General features: G+C 35.2%; 1 protein-coding gene across 1 annotated transcript in view; it reads right to left on the reverse strand.

Annotated features, from left to right (window-relative positions):
• The window catches only part of LOC150081967 (N-acetylated-alpha-linked acidic dipeptidase 2-like), a 214,086-nt gene that overhangs the window by 110,222 nt on the left and 81,624 nt on the right, over window positions 1–22,240 (reverse strand). The window contains exons 11-12 of the mRNA XM_090380384.1: window positions 15,817–15,881; window positions 7,281–7,366 (exon numbers count right to left, since the gene is read on the reverse strand). Of these exons, the coding sequence (XP_090236510.1) occupies window positions 7,281–7,366; window positions 15,817–15,881 (151 nt within the window). The remainder of the gene's footprint in view (window positions 1–7,280; window positions 7,367–15,816; window positions 15,882–22,240) is intronic.

Below are 22,240 nucleotides of genomic sequence, written 5' to 3' on the forward strand. Positions count from 1 at the left end.
AGGTCCACTGTGGGTTACCATGGAACAAGGAAATACATGGGATGGATTAATGTAACAAAGAGCAAGAACAGGTGCATGTATTGTTGCATGTATATCAATGCTAGGAACATAGTAAATAAGTTTGATAAATTTAAAGTGCTGGTCAAGTCATCAAATGCAGACATTGTGCAGATATCAGAAACATGGTGTCACTCAGATATAAGGGAGGGAGAATTTGAATATGGGGAGTACAACGTATACAGAGGGATGGGAGGGGTTATGCTTAATAATGACATAAAATCTAAGGCAATGCATCCAGTTTGATTGGTGGCCAGTGCAATGTTGAGTTAGTTTGGTGTGACCTAAGAACTGCAAAAACAAATAGGAGAGTAGGAGTGAGTTACAGGCTGAATTACTGTGATGAGTGCAATGAACAACTGCACAGAGAAACAGAGTCAGTCAGTGAATTAGAATGTCTTTTAATGGGGGATTTTAACTTTCCAGATATTGAGTGGAATTTATGGGTTGGTCACTCACACACTAGCAAGACTTCTGTGGATTTATTGGATGACTGTGTTCTACAACAGTGTGTTAGAGAGGCAACAAGAGAGATAGCAATATTCTTGATCTGATTTTCAGCAGTGCTTCTTCACATTAAGAATCTGCAGATAAAATTCACTAGGTGGCAGTGATCACAATGTACTGATGTAGGATTTATTTAAAGATGTAACTACAATCAAGTGCAAGGGTTTCTGCTTTTGTACAGCAGTCTCAGACAGTTTTTAATTCTATACAGCAGAACCTACTAATGCTGTTACCAACAACAAATTCTAAATGGGAAGCATTCGGGGAATAATTACAGAAGCTACTAGACTTTTCATACCAACTAAGAAATACTGTTCAAGGTTTAGACCTTAATAGATATCAGATGAACAACTGAGACACATGGCAGAGAAGAAAAATGCACGGTATACACATAAATTATCAGGTAATACAGGAGCCCATGGTAGACAAACTAGTCTGTAATCAAGTCACAAAGGAGATTAGGCAAGCCAAGGCAAATTACAAGAAGTCTCTGACAGAGAAAAGCAGCTAAGACTTCTTTACTTATATTCACAGTAGAAGGAAGGGTATTGGATCACACTGGTCCACTTGATATTGATAGTTTTAACTGTTCATGATTCTGCTCAGGTTGCTTACAGGCTGAATAGGTATTTTGCATCTACATTCATATGTGAGAAATTCTTTAGGTAGAGGGATGCCAAAAGTTTATCAAACTCCAACAGGGATCTAAACAATTTTATGATAACTGAAAGGAAAATATAAGAGAAATTGTTGAAAATAAACATAAAAACAGGCACCTGGGGTGAATGGGATCTAGCCAATTATATTAATAGAAGCAGCAAAGGAGGTAAGCAAACCATTAGCCATAATTATGACAGCTTCTTTGTATTCAGGGAAGGTCCCTGTGGACTGGAGATGTGAAAATGTATCTCCAATTCACAAAGGGGAATCGAAGGGGTGACATGAGTAATTACATACCTGTTAGCTTAACTTCTGTTACAGAGAAAATAATGGAGTCACTGTTGAATGTAATGACATTACAGAGCAATGCAGTTATACTTTAGTTACAGCATGAGTTTGTTAAGGGGAGATCTTGCCTGACCAATTTGATTGGGTACTATGATGCAGTAACAAAGGAACTGAATTCAAAAAAAATATTTTGATATCATATACTTAGATTTCAGGAAAGCTTTTGACACTATTCCATAAAAAGAGTGCCATAAAGATTGGAGCAGGGTAGCATTAGGGAAAAGTTAGTGCTATGGATAAAGGGGTGATTGAGTGTGAGAAGTGTTTATCAATGGACACTGTTCTTTGTGGATTAATGTTATTAGTGGAATCCTAAGGTTCGGTGCTGGACCCATTGTTGCTTTTTGTATTTATTAGTGATATTGATCAGAGTATATTTAATACAACGATTGGCAGGTTGGTTAATGACAGTAATGAAGGTATGCTGCTGCAACAAGATGTAGAAATATTAGGCAGATGGGCTGAGAAATGGCAATTGAAGCTTAACATTGGAAAATGCACAGTACTATATAGGTAGCAGTAATCCCAGAGTAATGTATCAACTGTGTAGTACTACACTTGGGGGTAGTGGAAAATGAAAAGGACCTGGGGTAATTGTGCCATCTGATATAAAGTTCTCTGAGCAGTGCAGACAGCTGCCAGGACAGCACATGGGGTTTTGTCAATGATATACAGGAATTTTACTAGTAGGGCTAAGGAGATGATTATACCATTGTATAAAGCAATGGTAAGACCACATCTTGAGTATTGCATACATGTTTAGAGGCTTCATTTTAGGAAGGATGCAAAACTTCTGGAACGAGTAGAGAGAAAGGCAATGTGACTGGTGAGAGGAACAAAGGGGGTGCTCTTACCAAGAAAGGCTTCAGTTCTGCAAATTGCAGCATCTGGAGACTAGGCACCTGCGAGGTGATCTCAGTGAGGGGTTTAAGGCTTTGAATGGCTTGAGCAAACTGAGTGCTGATGGGATTTTTTCTTTTTCTCAGATTATGCACTGAGGGGGGGGGGGGGAGACATAAATTCAAATTCACGAGGATTGTTGCAGAATATGTGAGTAATTTTCCCTTCAGCCAACAGGTGGGTGATTTGTGGAGCAAGCTTCCATCCATTGTGGAAGTGGATAGTTTTAATAAATTCAAAGAAGAACTACACATACTATTGGGATGATGGATAAGTGAAATGGGATTTTTTTTTGGCTGGTGCTGTATAAGTTTGTGACTATTAATAATAATACTAATGGACAAATCCATTAACCACCAACTCTTAAACTATCTTGAAACCTTCCATCTGATCAACAATTGTCAATATGGATTCCATCAGAGTTATCCACTGGTGATATATTGTCTTCAGTTACCCATTTATGAAAAAATTCAATGAAACCTCTGGTGAAATCCAAGCAGTTGCTTTTTATATTTCTAAGGCTTTTGATTATGACTGGCATAAAGGACTTCTCAATGAACTTCCACCTTATTATTGGGCATTCAGTTTTCTCTCTGACTGCTCTCTGCAGGTGATGGATAGATGGCCTTCTGTCTTTTGACTCCTCCACTAATGCCGGCGTTCCCCAAGGTTCACTTCTTTCTCCCACACTTTTCCTCCTGTATATTAATAACCTTCTTCCATTGACTGGAAATCGTATCCATAATTTTACTTAATAGAAAATTCTATTCTACCTTCTAGTTTGAGAAACCTTGCCCTGCACAAACAGCTTCACCTTTTCAAATAATCACCATCATTTCCATAAATGCTGATCTCTGGGTAATACTCCAATGGGGCAAAGAAAATTTAGTTAATTTCAATACTTCCAAAACTCAGTCCTGTCTTTCCTTGCAAAAATAGAGTCTAATGCTGCTATGTTCATCTTTGAAGGCACCCAGATTTCTATACAATATCACATCTTATTAGAGATTACCTTGCTTTTAATCTCTCTTGGCATAAATACATCACAAATATTGCTTCCTCTGCATCTACAAAAACTGGGTTTTCTCTTTTGCTCTCGATGTTACTTTTCTTCTAAACAACTACTCACTCTGTACAAATCTCAAATCTGCCCTACCATGAATACTGTTCCTACATTTGGGGTGATGCCCCCAAAATTTCTCTCAGGATTCTGTAGTCCACTGGCGTCTCCGTAACCAGGTGGGAAGGAGCAGCAGTGCGTAGCACACGCTTCTTGATTAGACTGGGGTTCGAGCCCACCACCACCAGCAGATGCAGAAAGGTCAGGGAATGACCACCGCATATTCCTGGAGCAATACGGCCTTAGTTGCTAATGCTCCTAAAAACCAAAATAACTAACTAACTGTAGTCCATTCAAAAGAAGAAAATCAGATAAATTAATGACCTGTCTCTTCACAAAGTCTTCCCACACTCTGTCTCACGACCTTCTGTTTCTGCTATATGCCTTTTCTACAGATACTTTCATGAGCAATGTTCTTGTGAATTGGCACCTCTAATTCTTATGCTCTCTTCCAAACTGGTTCAAACATATACCGCAACCAGTCAGCATCCATTTATTATCCAACTTCAAAATCACAAAACTAGCCTTTCTTCTTCCTCATTTATCCTTCAACTTCTGTTTTCTGGCCCAACCTTCCTTCACATGTCGATGGCATAGTGTCAAAAAACGTTAACTACAAAATCATTTTGTAATTAAAGTTTTTGTAGTTAACCAAGAAAAAGTCATTTGACATTTTTTTGGTTTACAGGAAATGTATTTACAGCCCAAGCTAACTTGTAAAGTACTAATCAGAGCATTGTTATTTGTATAAAGTAAAACTAAAGTTATCTCAAAAAATGAAATTTTGTAGTTAATGTTATTTAACATTAAACCCTCAATGTATTTCCTGAAAATTACAAATCTATAGAAATTCAAGTTTAATGGCATCAAGTATTTTCAGTCTTCTCGATCTTCAACCCATACATGTTACTAAGTGCTATAGGTTCCAATACTTTTCATGTTTGTGGTTTTCATAAAAAAGAAAACAAAATGTACAAACATTTTTAAAAAAATTCTAAAAAATATGCATGTATCAGAAGCTATTAATCACTTCATTTTAATTTTTTTAAAATTTATTCCATATTTGTAGTTAACCAAGAAAAAGTCATTTGGGATAGAGTTAGCAATATTCACACATTGCTAACTCTCTATCCCAAGTGATTATCACTTTCCTTGTTTCTGTATTTATAATTCAAAATTTATAATTCAAAATCATAATCAAAAACAAAAAAAAAAAAAAATAGCTCACAACAATTAAAAATCATTAGTAATCGTTAAATCATGTGGGATAGTTTTATAAATAACTTTAATTAGAAACAAAATCATACTTCTGAGCTTTTACCATCAACAGTAGCCAGTTTCCCATAATTGCAGCCCATAATAACCAGTTCCTATGTTAGTGTTACTACAAGTTAAAAGTAGAACAAATGTGGTGGGGGTGTACTTGATGGGTGTACTTCATGCTATATAACTCTGGGAAAACAATAAATAAAAATTCAAAAACTATACCAAGTGAAAATTTGTCTATATTTAGGAAGGTACAGAAAACCACAGATATAACTTTAGAAGGATATTAAAAAATACCCTTCTAAAGTTACAATTAATGTGGGCTTGTTATTTTCAAGTTACACATCACAGGTATAGGCAGCACAGCTACAGAGTTAAGAAAAAATTAACTGATATGAATTAAAGAAAATCTTATCATTTGGAAATTTTACAATATTTTATTTGGATAGTTTAAAAATGAATTATTCAAGTAAGATGAAATCAATAGGTTTATGGCGAATACTTTATGCTACAAGAGCTATATAATATCATTGTACATGAAGTTCTTAGTCTTATTTGGTATGTAGCATTGAGCAAACTAAGTTTGCTACTTTAATGCATCGATCTTATTGATCTCTAAATAAAATGCTCTTGTGGAGCAGTGCATCATAATTCAACATCATAATTTACAATCAGAAATTAGTTTTTAAACAAACCAAGTATAAAATTAAAAAATATCCTTCTAAAGTTATAAATTTAGTAATCTGGAATTCTAACTTTATCATAATGTACCGATTGCTTAAGTACATTAACTGCAGCTCTTGTTACAATAATAAGTAGATTAATAAAATATAACCATCAGTTTATTCTGATCCGTATTGAAAAATTTAGGCTTTATTCACAGAGCTAAGGTTTCAAATTTACAAAAAAAAAAACAAACAAACAAACCCCATCTTTTTGATGAATTACCCAGCCTATAATAGGGACTAACTGGTTTTCAACATATGTTAACTAAAAATGCTTCTGATTCACAGTTTTTTATTTTTATTCTTATTATTTTTTAATGATATGATTGTAGGTTGTCACTTTTTTCCCTTTTGAAATCAGATTGAGTGTTCCAGAAATGGTACTTAAATTTATCCCACCACTGTACTGAGAGAGATTACTTGTTTCAGTCTTACAAAACTAATTTTTATTAGGTTGCCATTTCATGTATATATACATACTGTTACAGATGAGCCTCTGAAATTCAGCACTTGTGAAACCCGATCCTTGCCAGGTCTTGAAATTTTCCAGATTTCAAGTGGCTACATCAAAGCCATAAAAAAAAAAAAAAAAAAAAAGGGAAAAAATATTGCATTTCTATACTGCAACTTATTATATATACTACTGTATAAGTTTATCCTATACAGAGAGAAGGATAACATACAGATTTGAAAAAATATTACGGGACAGTAAAAGTACACAATGGACATATATTATTCACAAATTAAAAACACCGCTGTAAAATGAAATGTACACCAGATAAAGAGAAATGGTTTATTTTATTTGAAAGGACAACTTAAAAAGTTTTAACACAGATATTAGGTTTCCAAATTGGCTTCATTTATAGCCTGAAGGATGTCGATATGTGAAATGATATTTAATTTCAAGCCAGCTGCTGTGGTCAACTTCTGTAAGTGTCACAGAAGCAAGTGTACTGTTGATACATACATAGAGTTCACACACATTTTTTTAATTATCCAAGACTCAAATATTTTATTCAAGGATTCTCTAACTTATGGAGTACCAGCCTGTTGAAAATAAAGAAAATTTGAAACTTTTTTGAAACTCTATTAAACTTTTACAGTTATTCTTTCAAATAAAATAAACTGTTTTTCTTTAGCTGGTATATTTTTTATGGAGTATGTACTGTTATGAATAATATTTGCCCACTCTGCATGTAATTATTTCTCCTTCCAAAATAAACTCTATACAGCTGATGAACCAATCATAAGCTTCACATGCTTCAAAGAAGTCCCACTGCTGAGTTTCTTTAACAATGCAACCTTTTGCACAACATATAATAATCACTGCAAATAAACGTTTTGCATTTTGAATCACCACAATCCTCTAGGCAACTCGCTTCTCTTTTAGGCAGCATATTTAATTAAAAACAAATACAAATGGCTGAAAGTTGATGACTCAATGTTATTTTCAAATGCAGCAATCTAAAAAAGTTGTTTAGTGTAGTGTTCACTAAATGAGTTTCATCAACTTAATGCTTCAAGCATGAATTGCAGACCCAGAAACTTGTTGAGCAGTCCTATTATTAATGATGTAGAAAATCCCATGATCTTCTAAACAAAGTTTCTCAATAAGTTTGAGGAAAAATAAAAAGATGAAAACATTGATTAGTGAATAATCATTATGCTTTTCTTTCAGACAAAACTGTTTTACTTACATGTAGTCTGAATTATTTTTGACACTTTTTTTCTGATCCCTCCACAAATCATATAGAGTATCATTGTAGTTCTTGGGAGAAGGAATCTATTTCAGAATAAACAAATTTATTGGATGGTTGGTAGCTGATCAAATTTTTGCAATCATACAGGATTAAGAACTTTGTTATTAACATGATTTTATGTACTATAAAATATTTAAGGGCAAAGGCTTCATGCTACGAGGTAGAATGACTAACATACAGGTTAGTGCAAAAGCATCATTTTAACGTAGATATCTACCAAAGTAGTTAAATTAATTAATTAAATTGGCATTGTTCTGGTTATATCTCATATTGTGAATGCCTTCACAAGTTGCCATGGTATTGAAGGCATTCACAATATGAGATATAACCAAAACGATGCCAATTTAATTAATTAATTTAACTACTTTGGTAGATGGCTACATTAAAATGATGCTTTTGCACTAACCTATATGTTAGTCATGATTTTATGTTTATTTCACTTGTATATTATATTTAAAAAGTTTTTATTTAAAGTAAATCAGCAGAATGCAAAAAATTTAAAAAAGTGCATTCCAGTCTCAGGATTTTAATAACTTAATTGAAATTCTCATATGCTAAAATATCACAGCCCTTAATTCTTCATTTAAAAATAAATTATAATGTTGTATCATCAGAGGCATAATGTTTGCTTGTTTGTTTATTTATATATTATGATATTGTTTGGTGCGATTGCATCATGGTTGAATTTCAAGACAATCCGTAGTTTGTACATAGGCATCATTATTGTAACATCTCATATTGTGGAATCCTTCACAATGAGTTGCCTTCCCCTTACATTTCAAATAAGTAACACTTCCACACTAGAGAAAAATTCCACCCTGTGAGCCTTGCACAGTCTCTCCAGGGGAAAACTGATTGAAAAGGCTCTCATCATGTATTCCCTCCTATTGTGTCTAGGCAGAATTGCAAACACTTCCAAATTTAATCCTAATGTGTGACTTTTCTTAATATACTGCCCTGTACTTGTTAAGTAATATCACAGATCTCCTATTCTTAATATCGTTAATGTCAACATTTTATTTTATTATTTATATATATATATATATATATAATAAAATAAAATATATATTAGCTTATATATATATATATAAGCTAAATTAAAATAGGATATCGCATTATTTTTCTTATTTATTTTAATATATATTTTAGTAATTTTTTATTTCTCTATTTAATTTTTGGATTAATTTGATCATTATATATATATATATACACACATATAGTGAGTTCTCACTTTACGCATGTTAAAATTACACAAATTTAAAATAATGCATGGCAACCATATATACAGAAAGTGCCACAAGAGAGGGATTACATACCCAAACAGATATTCAACGTTGACAAAACAAGTTTATATTGGAAAAAAAATGCCTGATAGCACTTATATTTCCATTGCCTGAAAAGACTGCACCTGGCTTTAAGGCAGCGGAAGATCAGCTAACACTTCTGTTTGGCGCTAATATGGAGGGTCATAAACTGAAACCTGTGTGCATTTACCACTATCAAAATCAGGAATTGTCTAATGAAGATCTGTTTGCACTGGTGCAACATCGCAGTTCAAGAGGAGGAGGCAGCAGCAAGTGAAAGCCCAGAGGTTAAAGAAGAACAGAACCTGACAGTGAAAGTGAAATATCGAAAGCATTAAATCTGCTAGCTGATGAAGACCCAAATCTTGCACAAAACTCTAAAGTGCAACATAAAGTTATGCTAGAACTTGGTTGCTACTATGAGTATGAAAAGAAGCAACATGCAAAGCAACTAGCTCTGGATTCCTTTTTCAAGTGCTCCCTTGAGCACTTGAAAAAGAAAAAACCCAAGTGAACCCTCCAACTCCCAGGTCAGCAACTGCAAGAGATAGTTGACAACAGGACATCGTAGGGTTCTGTCTTGCTGTTAGAGCCAGATACCAGTCTGTTCTAGTTGATGTAGCCCTCAGGCGACCTTGGCCAGCTCTTCTTGTAATGGTTCCTGTCTCCCGAAACTGCTCCCATAATGCCAAGACGACACCACGTGACACATAAAACCAATATGTCATCTTTGCCTGAAACTGCTTGGTTTCAAGTCATCCAACGGCCCACCATTTCAAAGAATCATATAAATGACAATGACTTGTCATCCTGAGTACTGGAGATGTGGCTATTCCACTGAGCAAGCCAAAAAATAGGAATGAAGTGATGTGGTTGCAACACATGTTTTTATAGGCATGAATAATTTGCATCATGTGCAGCTCTGTAAGGCGGTAGATCATTTTCTATTGGATACTTGGAATTTGCATGCCAGAATGCCTATTATATCATTTGCCTTCAGCAACAGTGTTCACAATAAAATATTCATGCAAAACATTTTGTTCTGTTAATTTTGTCGAGCAATGTAGACTAAAATGTACCCTACGCTGGAAAAAGCCAACAATATTAGTTTTTTAAACTTAAATACTTATAAACAGAATAACCAACTAAAATACAGTAAAAATACTCACACGGGAAAGTTTCTGCACTTCTCCTTGCATCACTCACGTACGCTTAAGAAATCTGTTTTATATACACAGGTCTATAATTCTATGAAATATTGCTTAAAGATGAAGATCTTAAAACTGAATTACAATTCCTAATTAATGCCATTTCTAAGAAGAAATACACTCCCCAATTAATACACAATATTGTATCAGAACTATAGAGTATTTTAGGGCAAGAGCCCATAGAGTATTTTAGGGCAACAACCAGGGTACTTGCTCAATCACCAATGAGGAGCCAATTAGCTCCAAAGTGGTGCCATCTTAGGAGGGGTGTCTTGATGGGGGCCTTCGTTACTGCAAATAGCATTTTCTAATAGGGAAGCATTGCCTATTTGGGGGATTTACGAGTGGTTTAGTTCAGTGAGTGAGTGAGTGTGAGGAGTAACTGTCCCTTTCCTCTTTCGACGGCATTTCTTCTTCTTCTTCCTCTCCTATTATCAGGAAAGTGATAATAGGAGAGGAAGAAGACCTGCACCTTTTTTTGCTTTCCTAAGTCTAATAGGGGCAATACGCAGATAACACAGTATTTTATCCAATATCATTTTTCAAATTGTGTCGTCTGGGTGGTGGTATCTAGAAATCTGGGTGCCATTAAAGATGAACATATCCTAACAAATTATTTAGCATAACAGTTTTGCTACATAATATGACTGTATTAATGTTGCTTATTTTCTGCCGAGAATAAGCAACATTAGTCTTCTCCACTGGTGAAGCATTACTTATTCGAGGTAGTGCAATACCATGGAAACTCGTTGTGAAGGTATTCACAATATGAGATATAATCAAAACGATGCCAACTTAACTATTATGTAGATGGCTATGAATTAAACTGATGCAACTGCACTAACCTATCTATATATGCTATATATATAGATGTAAAAATTAAAATGTTGAATCCTTTAATGAAGCAATAGTTCACAAAACAACAATACCAAAATCATTCTTCTGTACCATTGTCAAGTGGCTCTTCATCTTAAAAGCATATTTTGTGGCACAACATTGTGTTAATCTTTTCTTCATATAATAAACTTGAAGCATATTTAAACAGCTATAAAGAAATATTCAAATACAGTATTAAGGACATTAGTAATATGGTATATCTTATTCCTTGCCAGAAAATCTGCAATGCCTGTTATATAGGCAGTACTACTACTACTACTATGAAATTTGGATCTACAATAAAGAAAACACCAGAGCATATTATCACCAAACCAATTTGAGTACTAATTATTCAAATACCAAACTCAGCCAGCAGGGGCTTTGTTATTTGTTATTTGGTTTTTAGGAGCATTAGCAACTAAGGCCATATTGCTCCAGGATATGCAATGGTCATTCCCTGACCTTTCTGCATCCTCCGTATTTGGTGGTCACGGGCTCGAACCCTGGTCTAATCAAGAAGCGTGTGCTATGCACTGCTGTTCCTGCCCACCTGGCTATGGAGGTGCCTCCAGCCAGCAGGGGCACGCTATCCAACAGGCAAAAAAGACAGCTGCCTAGGGCCCCAAAAGCACTTTTGAAAAACTTATTGCTGTTTTTTACTTAAGTGATTAAAAACTTTCTACCTGAAGGTCAATGAACTTGAAGATTAATTTGAAAATTACATTTTCTTCAAAAATGGTTTTACCAATTTTGATGAAATTTTATATTTAGTTCTTCCTTAAATAGTTGAGTTAATTGAAAGAGTAAAGACTGCCTTGTATGGAGCCAGCGCCACTGACAGCTTTATGCTTAAGGGTGCTCTCACATACAATGCAGGTGACCGCTTATCTGGAACTAGAAGCAAAAACTCAGCCAGCAGGGGTGCACTATCCAATAGGCAAAAACGACATCTGCCTAGGGCCCCCAATCAGAGGAGGGACCCCAAAATACATAGACATAACCAGCAGTATAGAATTGGAATTTGGGGAGTACAATGTGTACAGAAAGGATAGACAGGACAGGAAGGGAGGAGGGGTTATGCTGTTAGTTAAGAAACACACAAAATCTAAGGCAGTGCATCTAATTGATGTTGGTGGACAATGCAATGTTGAGTCTGTTTGGTGTGACATAAGCACTTGGAAAGGAAAAATGAGAGTAGGTGTGTATTATAGGCCTAATGAATCTGATGAGTATAATGAGCAATTGTGCAGAGAAATAGAGTGGGCCAGTAAATCGCAGTGTCTTATAATGGGGGATTTTAATTTCCCAGAGATTGACTGCAATTTGTTGGTTGGTCACCTCACACACACTAGCAAGGCTTTTTGTGGATTTATTGGATGATGAGGCATCAGCATGTTTGGGAGGCAACTAGAGGGAGTAATACTCTTGATCTGATTATCAGTAGTGATTCTTCATGCATTAAAGAATCTGCAGATAAAGGAACCACTAGGTGGGAGTGATCACAGTGTGCTGAAGTGGGATTTACTCAAAGAGGTAACTACCATCAGGGGTAAAGGGAAGGGTTTTTGCTTTTGTAAAGGTGACTACAGTGGTCTGAGACAGTATTTAAATTCTATACAGTGGAACCGACTGATGATGTTACCAACAGCAAATTTAAAATGGGAAGCATTCAAAGAATTAATCTTGGCAGCTACTAGGCTTTTCATACCAACAAAGAAATATTGTTCAAGATTTAAGCCAAAATGGATGTCAGATGACTAATTAGACATGTGACAGAAAAGAAAAATGGGATAGGATACATATAAATTAACAGGTGACACAGAAGCCTATGATAGATATAAACTGGTTTGTAACCAAGTCACAAAAGAGGTTAGGCAGGAAAGGGCAGATTACGAGAAATCAGCCAGGACATTCAGTTATCTTCCCACCTTCCTTTAATCAATCTTGCAAGAATTCCTTATGAATTGAATTCCAATTACAAATCCCTCACATACAAAGCCATAACTTTTGATTGGCTTGCCAAATTCTAAGAATTAATGTACTTAATGTAAAACTTCCAGTGAACTTATCACAAATATGGCAACTTAAACATATCGAATTTTTAATTGTACACTCAAGATGCATCATGGGGACTAGTCTGGATTTTTATAAAAACTGCAACCAAATGTTGATGTGCTAATAAAAGTCCAATTCCAGGATTCAAATGTGATTTTGTTATTTATACACTACACAGTACAGAAAGGAGTGCAATTTTTCCCAGGAAATTTAAAAGCTAAGTTTTAATTAATTCATGTAATTCAGTTTCTGCACTATTTTTTAATAAACCATAGGATCAAGAGGTGAGTTTTGATAAACAAAATAAGCATAGATAATATATCAAGAATACTAGTATTCTTGAAAACAGTCACCATTTTAAATTATTACTGTGCACAAGACAATGTTTGAACAAACCATCATTTCTTCATGGGAGATGATTTGTTCCTTTAGTATAGATTATTTTGGATGATTACTGTGCACAAGATGACGTTTGGATGACCAGGGCATGCAATACATTTTTACTCAAAAATGAAATCTAGTTAGCAATATTTCAGTTACTATTTTAATAGTGACATTCAGTTATTTTATTGATGTGATTTTAATAGTGATTATTTTATTGTCTCAAAAAATATAAATTGCAGTTGTTAAAAGATAATGAGATAAATATTTTTCTTTTTTCCTATTTCAGATTTTCTCATGTCCTATCTACAAACAGATTTTTTTACTTGGTCAACTCTGGTGATAAGAACCACGGAGAGATGTTGCAAGGTTGCTACAGTCGTGGATAACTTCATGCTAGAGGAAGTACTACATAATACAGTCATATTATGTAGCAAAACTGTTATTCTAAATAATTTGTTAGGATATGTTCATCTTTGATGGCACCCAGATTTCTAGACAATATCACATCTCATTAGAAATTACCTTGCTTTTAATCACTCTTGGCAAAAATACATCACAAATATTGCTTCCTCTGCATCTACAAAAACTAGGTTTTCTCTTTTTCTCTCAATGTGACTTTTCTTCTAAACAACTATTCACTCTACTCTACATAATACAGTCACACATAAACAACAACTGCTCTACACAATACAGTCATATTATGTAGCAAAATTGTTATGCTAAATAATTCTGTTAGGATGTCTACAGAGGAATTTGGGATGCTGTTTCCTTGTAGTCACATTCAATACAGGAATAAGATTCATAACTTTAGTAAACTGGAGCAACACTAACAAGTATTAACATAAGGAAAATTTAATGAAGGCATTAATTATATTAATAAATAATCTCTCTCTATATATATAAAATCTATCTGATGCTAGCATGGACATTGTTTAGTCTGTGCTAAGTGTGAAATGGAAAACTAGTACTTTTCAATCTTTAGTGTAACAGGTAGTTTTTATTTTGTTTCATATTATTTTTTATTTTATCTTCTGATCCCATTAAAATAGGTTTTTTTTGGCTGATGCTGTATAAGCTTGATTACGTGCATCATATGCCACTACTAATACTAATGCTAAATATATATTTTGTCAGTTTTAGCACAGAATAAGGAAATTTGCTGAATTTATTTACAATTTATGCATTGGTGAAACAGAGTTTTTTATTATTATTATAATAGAAAATCCAACCTATTATGTACTGATCAGGAAACCAGATCGTCCAGAGCCAGAGAGCAATAAGTTACATATATGCAAATTGCCTGCATAACAGGATGCATTTCTATTTACAATAAAATAATAAATAGTATTAGAAGTATATTAAGTATTGCAGACATATATTAAGCATTGCTTAATATATTTCTGCAGTCACACTATTGCTGCAGCTGGCAGACCAAAATTTCCGATGAGCAATGTGCCACTTTCCACCAACATATAGTCATCTCTTCCCATAGGCTTTAAAAAACCTCCCCATATATAAAGACAAATTGACTACCTAGATTAAGTACATTAGACTTTCAGAATAACAGCACCTTCGGGGATTCAAGGTGCCATTATTTCGATTTTTCTGTTATCTAGAAAGTTTTTATTTTTAATATATTTAATGCAGAAATAATGAGGCTAAATAAGAAATAGAGAGATTAAGAATGCAATTTTATTAACTGCACATAAAAAAAATGTAAATATGTTGATGATCCAATGTTATTAATGCCAAAATTCTGGCATTAATACACTCCTGCTTATGCCCCATTCTATTGTCAATGTCCTTCCTACACCAGATGGTAAAGGCCCAAGTTCGAATCCTGTCAATGACACGAGGAACTTTTATGGCCTTTTTCACTCAGTGGCTGAGTTAGTCAGTCTTAGGCATAGATAGAAAGGTTTTTCATCCAGCAAAACAGACAAATCGACCAGAGAACACACGCAATTTACAGACACAATACACACACAGGTATGTGAATTAACTTTCTGGTTACCCTAATGTAATAGTTTGGATTATATCAAGTTTGTCACTAAGCTTTAATGTTGTTGTTCTTTTCTTCTCTGTATGAGGTTTATTAACTTTAAGAGTTGTAGTGAGGGGTTTTTAATTTAAAATAGATGTAAAACAGTGGTATAATCCGTGATATCAGTACAAAATTCACTTTCAAAATGGCAAATGTAATTCTTTTTTTGGCACTGCAAGACATCTGTGCTGTGCTCTGCTGTATGTATACATCCAATCTCAATATGCCATTATTTCGGGTGCCATTATTTTGAGTCTGTTGTATATTATTTCTATAATTACACAGCTCACAGGCCAAGCTGTATATTTAAGAAGAAAAACAATAAACCCAGTTGACAAATGCTCCACCTCCACTGAGATTAGCTAACTATATTTCAGATAAAAAGCCTTTTTAAGTTCCTCTAGTTTGTGATAAGAATTGAATCTAGACCTTTCCAAATAAGTGAAAAGCAGCAAAGCCACTTCAGTGAGTCTGAAGAACATTCTATAGTCAAAATAAAGAATTAATGAAAAGAATTTTCAGAAAGAAAATGACAATGATGACTCTGAAGTAACTATAAATTAGCCAATATATCAAAAAACTTATAAGAGTGTTAAACTTACCTGTTTTGTGGTATTTTGAAGGAAGTCAGCAAGAAGTGGAGATGCTTGTGCACTAAATATAGTACCTGACAATAAAAAATATCTCCATTAGATAACAGAATGAAGAAAATATGCATGATGCACATAAAATATTCCTGCTTGGTTCTTGATTCAAAGATGACATTTTGTTGTGCTTGTTTTAAAAATGACAGAGAACGACAACTGATTTTTTTTTATTATGATGTGCTCTACAGTCTCAAACAAAAACATCTTATGAAGGACAAAAAATCCTTTAAAACTAGTTAATATACAGGTATTTTTAATTGGTCATCATAAGAAAATCAAAAGAAAACACTTATATGCTAGTTAGGTGGACCTGAAAACCTTTTTTGTCCTTCATAAGTTTTCTTATATATTTTCTTGCAGTATATAAGAAAACTTTTGAAACTGATAAATTAGAATATACTGCATATAAGAATATTATGCTCAGTTTAAGTGGCATGATAGAGTTCATCTGCAAAATAGTTGTTTACTTACTAAAACAGTGGTTCCCAAATTAGAATGGCAGACTTCAAGGTCATGGCACACTGTGTGGGAACCACAATACTAGAATACCAGGTAATCTTAACCACAAGCTTAACTGATTTCAAAATGGAAAGCAGATGTTAATTTAAAACCAGTTGTCTTTGATTTTGAAAATAAACTTAGTAGTATTCCTATTGCAGACTATCAAGTCAACTATAAATTTCAAGAGATTGCAATTTTTAAAAGAACATCTGATGAAAAAATTGTCTCTTATAACTAAAAAAAGTAACATGTTTTCCATATTGCTCAAGTGGGAATACTGTTTTTGAGAAACCAAAACTGCATAAATGGTATTTCACTACAGCTGGAGAGTTTGTACATTGTACATTTTGTACAATGGCAATAATACTAATGATGTTTGTATTAAATTTGTATTTGTTTAATTTTGTAAGAGAGTAATAGTAAGTAGCAAAAAAGAGTAGTGGTAGCATTAGCACCACTCTTTTTCTGCTTTTTTTACTTGTCCTGTCTGTGATAACAAAAAATGATGATGAAACACAATAAAATATCAAAGGGAGGCCAGGCAGGTGAAGTCTGATTATGAAAAAGCCTTAGCCAAGATAGCCAGGAATGGGAATAAGGGTTTTATTTGAACATAAATACAAAAAGGAAAAGAATAAATCAGACTGGACTTTTGCTCAATGAAGAGGGCAGAATATAGATAATCCAGTAGATGACTAGTAAGCTGAATAGATACTTTGTATCAATCTTCACTCCAGAACTTCTTTTTTGGGATGGGGATTAATATACTTGAGCACTGTAGGATATGTGATATTGAAAGAAGTATTACACAAGAGAAACTAACAAAAAACATGAGTTTGAAAGTGGATAAGGCTCCAGTATTTAGAGTCGCTCTGAAAGGTTCTTCATTAGGTCATTCTCATTAGGTTCTTCTGTGCTTCTTGGATAGCATGAATGCAAAGAAGACACTTTCTTAGAACACACTGACCAAAGATGAATGCTGGATGCACTATTACACACCAGAAAACAAATGCAAAAGTTCAGAGTGGTGACATACAGGTTCACCTCTACCGAAGACAGTCTATATTCAAGCATCAGTTGGGAAAATGTTACTCGCTATATTCTGGGATCATACATGAATGATTATCTAGAGAAAGGAAACATAGTGATGATTGTCGAATACTATAATGTGCTTCTGAACCACTTAAAGTAAACAATTTGAAAGAAGCATGGTTTGCTGTGTCTTCAGGTGCATGCCTGCAGCATGATAACACCTATCTTCACACTGCTTAATTTACAGTCAATCATATATGGTAGATGATGTTTTGAGATATTACCCAAACCTCCATATTCAGATTTACCTCCATACAATTATCACCTTTTTTGGCCACTAAAAAAGATGCACTAAGATAATGTCACTTCTCCTCATCAGATGAAGGGATCAAGATGACTATGCATGAATCCTTTTTTCTCTTTTTTTTTTTTATGAAAACCACAAACATGAAAAGTATTAGAACCTATAGTACTTAGTACAGTGCATGGGTTAAAGAAAACTAAAGACACTTGCTAATGTTAGACTTGAATTTCTGTAGATTGTAATTTTCAGGAAATTCTCAAATTCTGGTTTTTCCAGAAAACAGAATGTGAAGGGATAAATGAGGAAGAAGAAAAGTTAGTTCTGAGTTTGAAGGTGGACAGTAAATTGGATGCTGACTGGTTGTGGTATATGATCAGACTGGTTCGGAAGACAGTGGGGGGAATTAAAGATCCCAAAAGCCTAAGAGGGTTTTCAGGGACACCATCCCAGATGAGGAACAATATTCCATGGAGATTTAACTAGGGTGCTCAGTTGTTTAGAAGAAAAGTAACACCGAAGTGAAAGAGAAAACCCAGTTTTTTTTAGGTTCAGAGGAAGCAGTATTTGTGATGTGCTTATGCCAAGACAGATCAGGGTAATCATTAATTGTGATGCATGATCTTGTTTAGAAAGCTGAGTGTCCTCAAAGGTAAACATAGGAACAATAGACTCTTTACTATGAGATATAAGACAAGTCTGAAGGATTAAAATTAATTAAGCTATCTTTATCCCATTGGAGTATTATCTGGAGATCAGCATTTAAGGATTTGGCGGTGAATATTTTGAGAAGATGAAGCTGTATGTGCAGGGCAAGGTTTCTCAAACAGCAAGAATGGATGTAATGTGCTATCAACAGCAAAACTATGAACAGGATTTCCAGTAAATAGAAAAAGGTCATTAATGTAGAGAAGGAAAAGGGTGGGGAAGAACTTTGACAGCAGCATTAGTGAAGAAGTTAGAAGACAGAGCCATCTATCATCACCTACAGAGAGTGGTCAGAGGGATAACTGGATACCTAATTGCAAAAAATAGAAATCCATAAGATGGAAGCTTGTTCAGAAGATCTTTATGCTAAAAACATGAAAGACTACTATACAAATTGGAGCTGTATGGTATTAAGGGTAAGTTGCTACAAAGAATGACGGGGTGGCTGAGTGGCATAAGACAGAGAGTGGTAATCAACGGATGCTGCTCTTCATGGACTAATGTTATTAGTAGAGTCCTCCAAGGTTCAGTGTTGGGCCCACTGTTGTTTTGTATATCTATCAATGATATTAACGAAGGTATATCAGGCTTAATGTCGAAGTTTGCAGATGACACAAAGGTTGGCAGAGTTGTTAATGACAGTAATGGCAGTGTGCTACTGCACCAGGATCCACCAAATGCAAAGTATATAGCATTAGCATTAGCAGAGGCATATGATGCAAGAAAGCAAGCTTATGCAGCATCAGCCAAAAAAAAAAAAAAAAAAAAACCCCTCCCATTTCACCCATCCATTCGTTCCAAATGCCTGTCCAGCTCAGCCTTAAATTTATTTAGGCTATTAGATTACACAACAGAAGATGGAAGCCTGTTCCCCCAATCAACTACTCACTGGCTAAAGGTAAATTTGCACATCTATTCTACAACTATCTTTCCTCAATTTGAATCTGTGCCCTATCAAGTTCTTAGTCTCAGCAAGAGGAAGAATCCCATCAGCATTCAGCTTGCTCAACCCATTCAAAGCCTTATACACCTCAATCAGATCACCTCACAGGTGCCTACTCTCCAGGCACTGCAATTTGCAGAACTTAAAGCCTTTCTTGGGAACAGCATCCTTTGTTCCCCTCACCAATCTTGTTGCCTTTCTTTGTACTCTTTCTAGCAACTCTACATCCTTCCTAAAATGAGGCCTCCAGACCTATACACAGTATACTCTAGGTGTGGCCTGACCATTGCCTTGTATAACGGGATAATCACCTCCTTGTCCCTGCTAGCAAAATTCCTATATATCATTGACAAGACTTCATGATCTGCCCTGGCAGCCCATCTGCACTGTCAGCAAACTTCATATTTGACTGCACAATTACCCCTAGGTCTTTTTCACTTTCCACTTGCCTGAGTGCAGTACTACACAGTTGGTACGTTTCTCTTCGGTTATTGCTACCCATATGCAGTACTTTGCATTTGTCGATATTAAACTTCAGTTGCCACTTCTCTGCCCATTTACCCAAATTATCTAGATCGAGATGGAGTAGCATACTGTCTTTACTGTCATTAACAACCCTGTCAACCTTCGTATCATTTGCAAACTTGGATATTACACCTGATATTCCTTCATGAATATCAATGATAAATACTGAAAATAACAATGGGTCCAACATCCAACCCTGGTGAACTCCAGTAATAACATTTGTCCATGAAGAGCAGTGTCCATTGATTACCACTCTCTGTCGTCTACAACTCAACCATCCCTCTATTCATTGTAGCAACTTACCCTTAATGCCATACCTCTCCAATTTGTACAGCAGTCTTTCAAGTGCAACAGTATCAAAAGCTTTCCTGAAATCCAAGTATATGATATCAAAATTATTTTTGGCATTCAGTTCCTTGTGACCACATCATAGTATCCAATCAAATTGGTCAGACAAGACCTCCCTTTAACAAACCAATGCTGTGTCTTAACTATTACTGCAGTCTTGTCTAGATGATTCTGCAATGCTTCTTTAACCAGTGATTCCATTATCTTCGCCGGAACCCAAGTTAAACTAATAGGTCTGTAGGTAGTTACTTGTAGTAGTAGTAGTGGCATGTGATGCAAGAAAGCAAGTGTATGAGCTTTTGCAGCATCAGCCAAATAAAAAAAAAATTACAAAACAATCCCCTCTAAATGTTTGTCCAGTTCGTCCTTAAATTTATTTAACCTATCAACTTCCACATTGCCAGATGGGAGTTTGTTCCAGCAATTAGCCACCCACTGGCTGACGGCAAATTTCCGCACATCTATTCTACACATGTCCTTCCTCAATTTCAATTTATACCCCCATAGTTTCGTAATCTGAACAAGTGGAAGAATCCCATCAGAATTCAGCGTGCTCAACCCATTCAAGGCTTTATACACCTCAATCAGATCACCTCGCAGGTGTCTAGTCTCTAGCTGCTGCAATTTGCAGAACTTAAGCCTCTCCTGGTAAGAGGATTCCATCATTACCCTCACCAATCTTGTTGCCCTTCTCTGTACATGCTCAAGCAAATCTACATCCTTCCTAAAATGAAGCCTCCAAACCTACACGCAGTACTCAAGGCATGGCCTGACCATTGCCTTATGCAGAGGGACAATCACCTCCTTTTCCCCACTAGCAAAATTCCTGTATATCATTGACAAAACCCCATGACCTGCCCTGGCAGCCTGTCTACATTGCTCAAAAAGTCATGTCTGACTGCACAATTACTCCCAGGTCTTTTTCATTTTCTACTATCTTATGTGTAGTACCACACAGTCGGTACGTTTCCCTGGGGTTACTTCTACCCATATGCAGTACTTTGCATTTTTCAATGTTAAACTTCAGTTGCCACTTCTCAGCCCATCTGCCCAAATTTTCTAGATCCTGTTGCAGTAACACACTGCTATTACTGTCATTAACAACCCTACCAACCTTTGAATCATCTACAAACTTTGATACTAAGCCTGATATACCTTCATCAATATCATTGATAATTATACAAAACAACAGTGGACCCAACACTGAACCCTGTGGGACTCCACTAATAACATTAGTCCACGAAGAGCAGCACCCATTGATTAACACCCTCTGTCTTCTCCCACTCAACCATCCTTTTATCCATTGTAGCAACTTACCCTTAATACCATTCTGCTCCAATTTGTACAATAGTCTTCCATGTGCAACAGTGTCAAAAGCTTTCCTGAAATCCAAGTACAGTAAACCCCCGCTATTCGCGGTATCTGTATTCGCGGTTTCGCGTATTCGCGGTCGCTGATTTAAACCTAAAAAAATGTGAATTTTAAAGCGCCGGAACATTTTCCGCCATGAAAAAAACATGGGTGTGGCTAAAATCATTTTGCCCAGTCCACAGAGTAGTATAGTCAGTCGTCTTATAACACGTGTTTACACTACACTAATTCAATCTTACACAATTTAGGGGAACGATATTGTATATAACACGAACTGAATTCGCATATGCACGATTCGCCTTTGTGTTTACAAGAAATGGCAGTCAAACGCGGAATCACCCCAACTGAACGCAACACGATAGAAATGAAGAGAAGATTCTGAAAATGTATTTATTTTTTATAGCAGTGAAGGGGAAACACATTTCACCATAATAACTTAAAAACCAACACAATTACAGCTATCGGTATTATCGCAAATGCAATTAGATAGAGTTCACTACCAGTTTATAACAGATTCCACTAGCAGGAATGCAACTGGAAATTGTTTTTATTGTTTTATGGTAGTAACCCCCAGAAATGTAAAATGTGAGCTAGTGAGGTGTTAATAGAGTTGTCTCTGCCTTTATGGTGTTGTTTATTCGTTTTGCTAC

Source organism: Mastigoproctus giganteus, chromosome 8 (assembly GCF_048544385.1).
Source record: "Mastigoproctus giganteus isolate SK-2022 chromosome 8, ASM4854438v1, whole genome shotgun sequence".
NCBI classification, from domain to species: Eukaryota; Metazoa; Arthropoda; class Arachnida; order Uropygi; family Thelyphonidae; genus Mastigoproctus; species Mastigoproctus giganteus.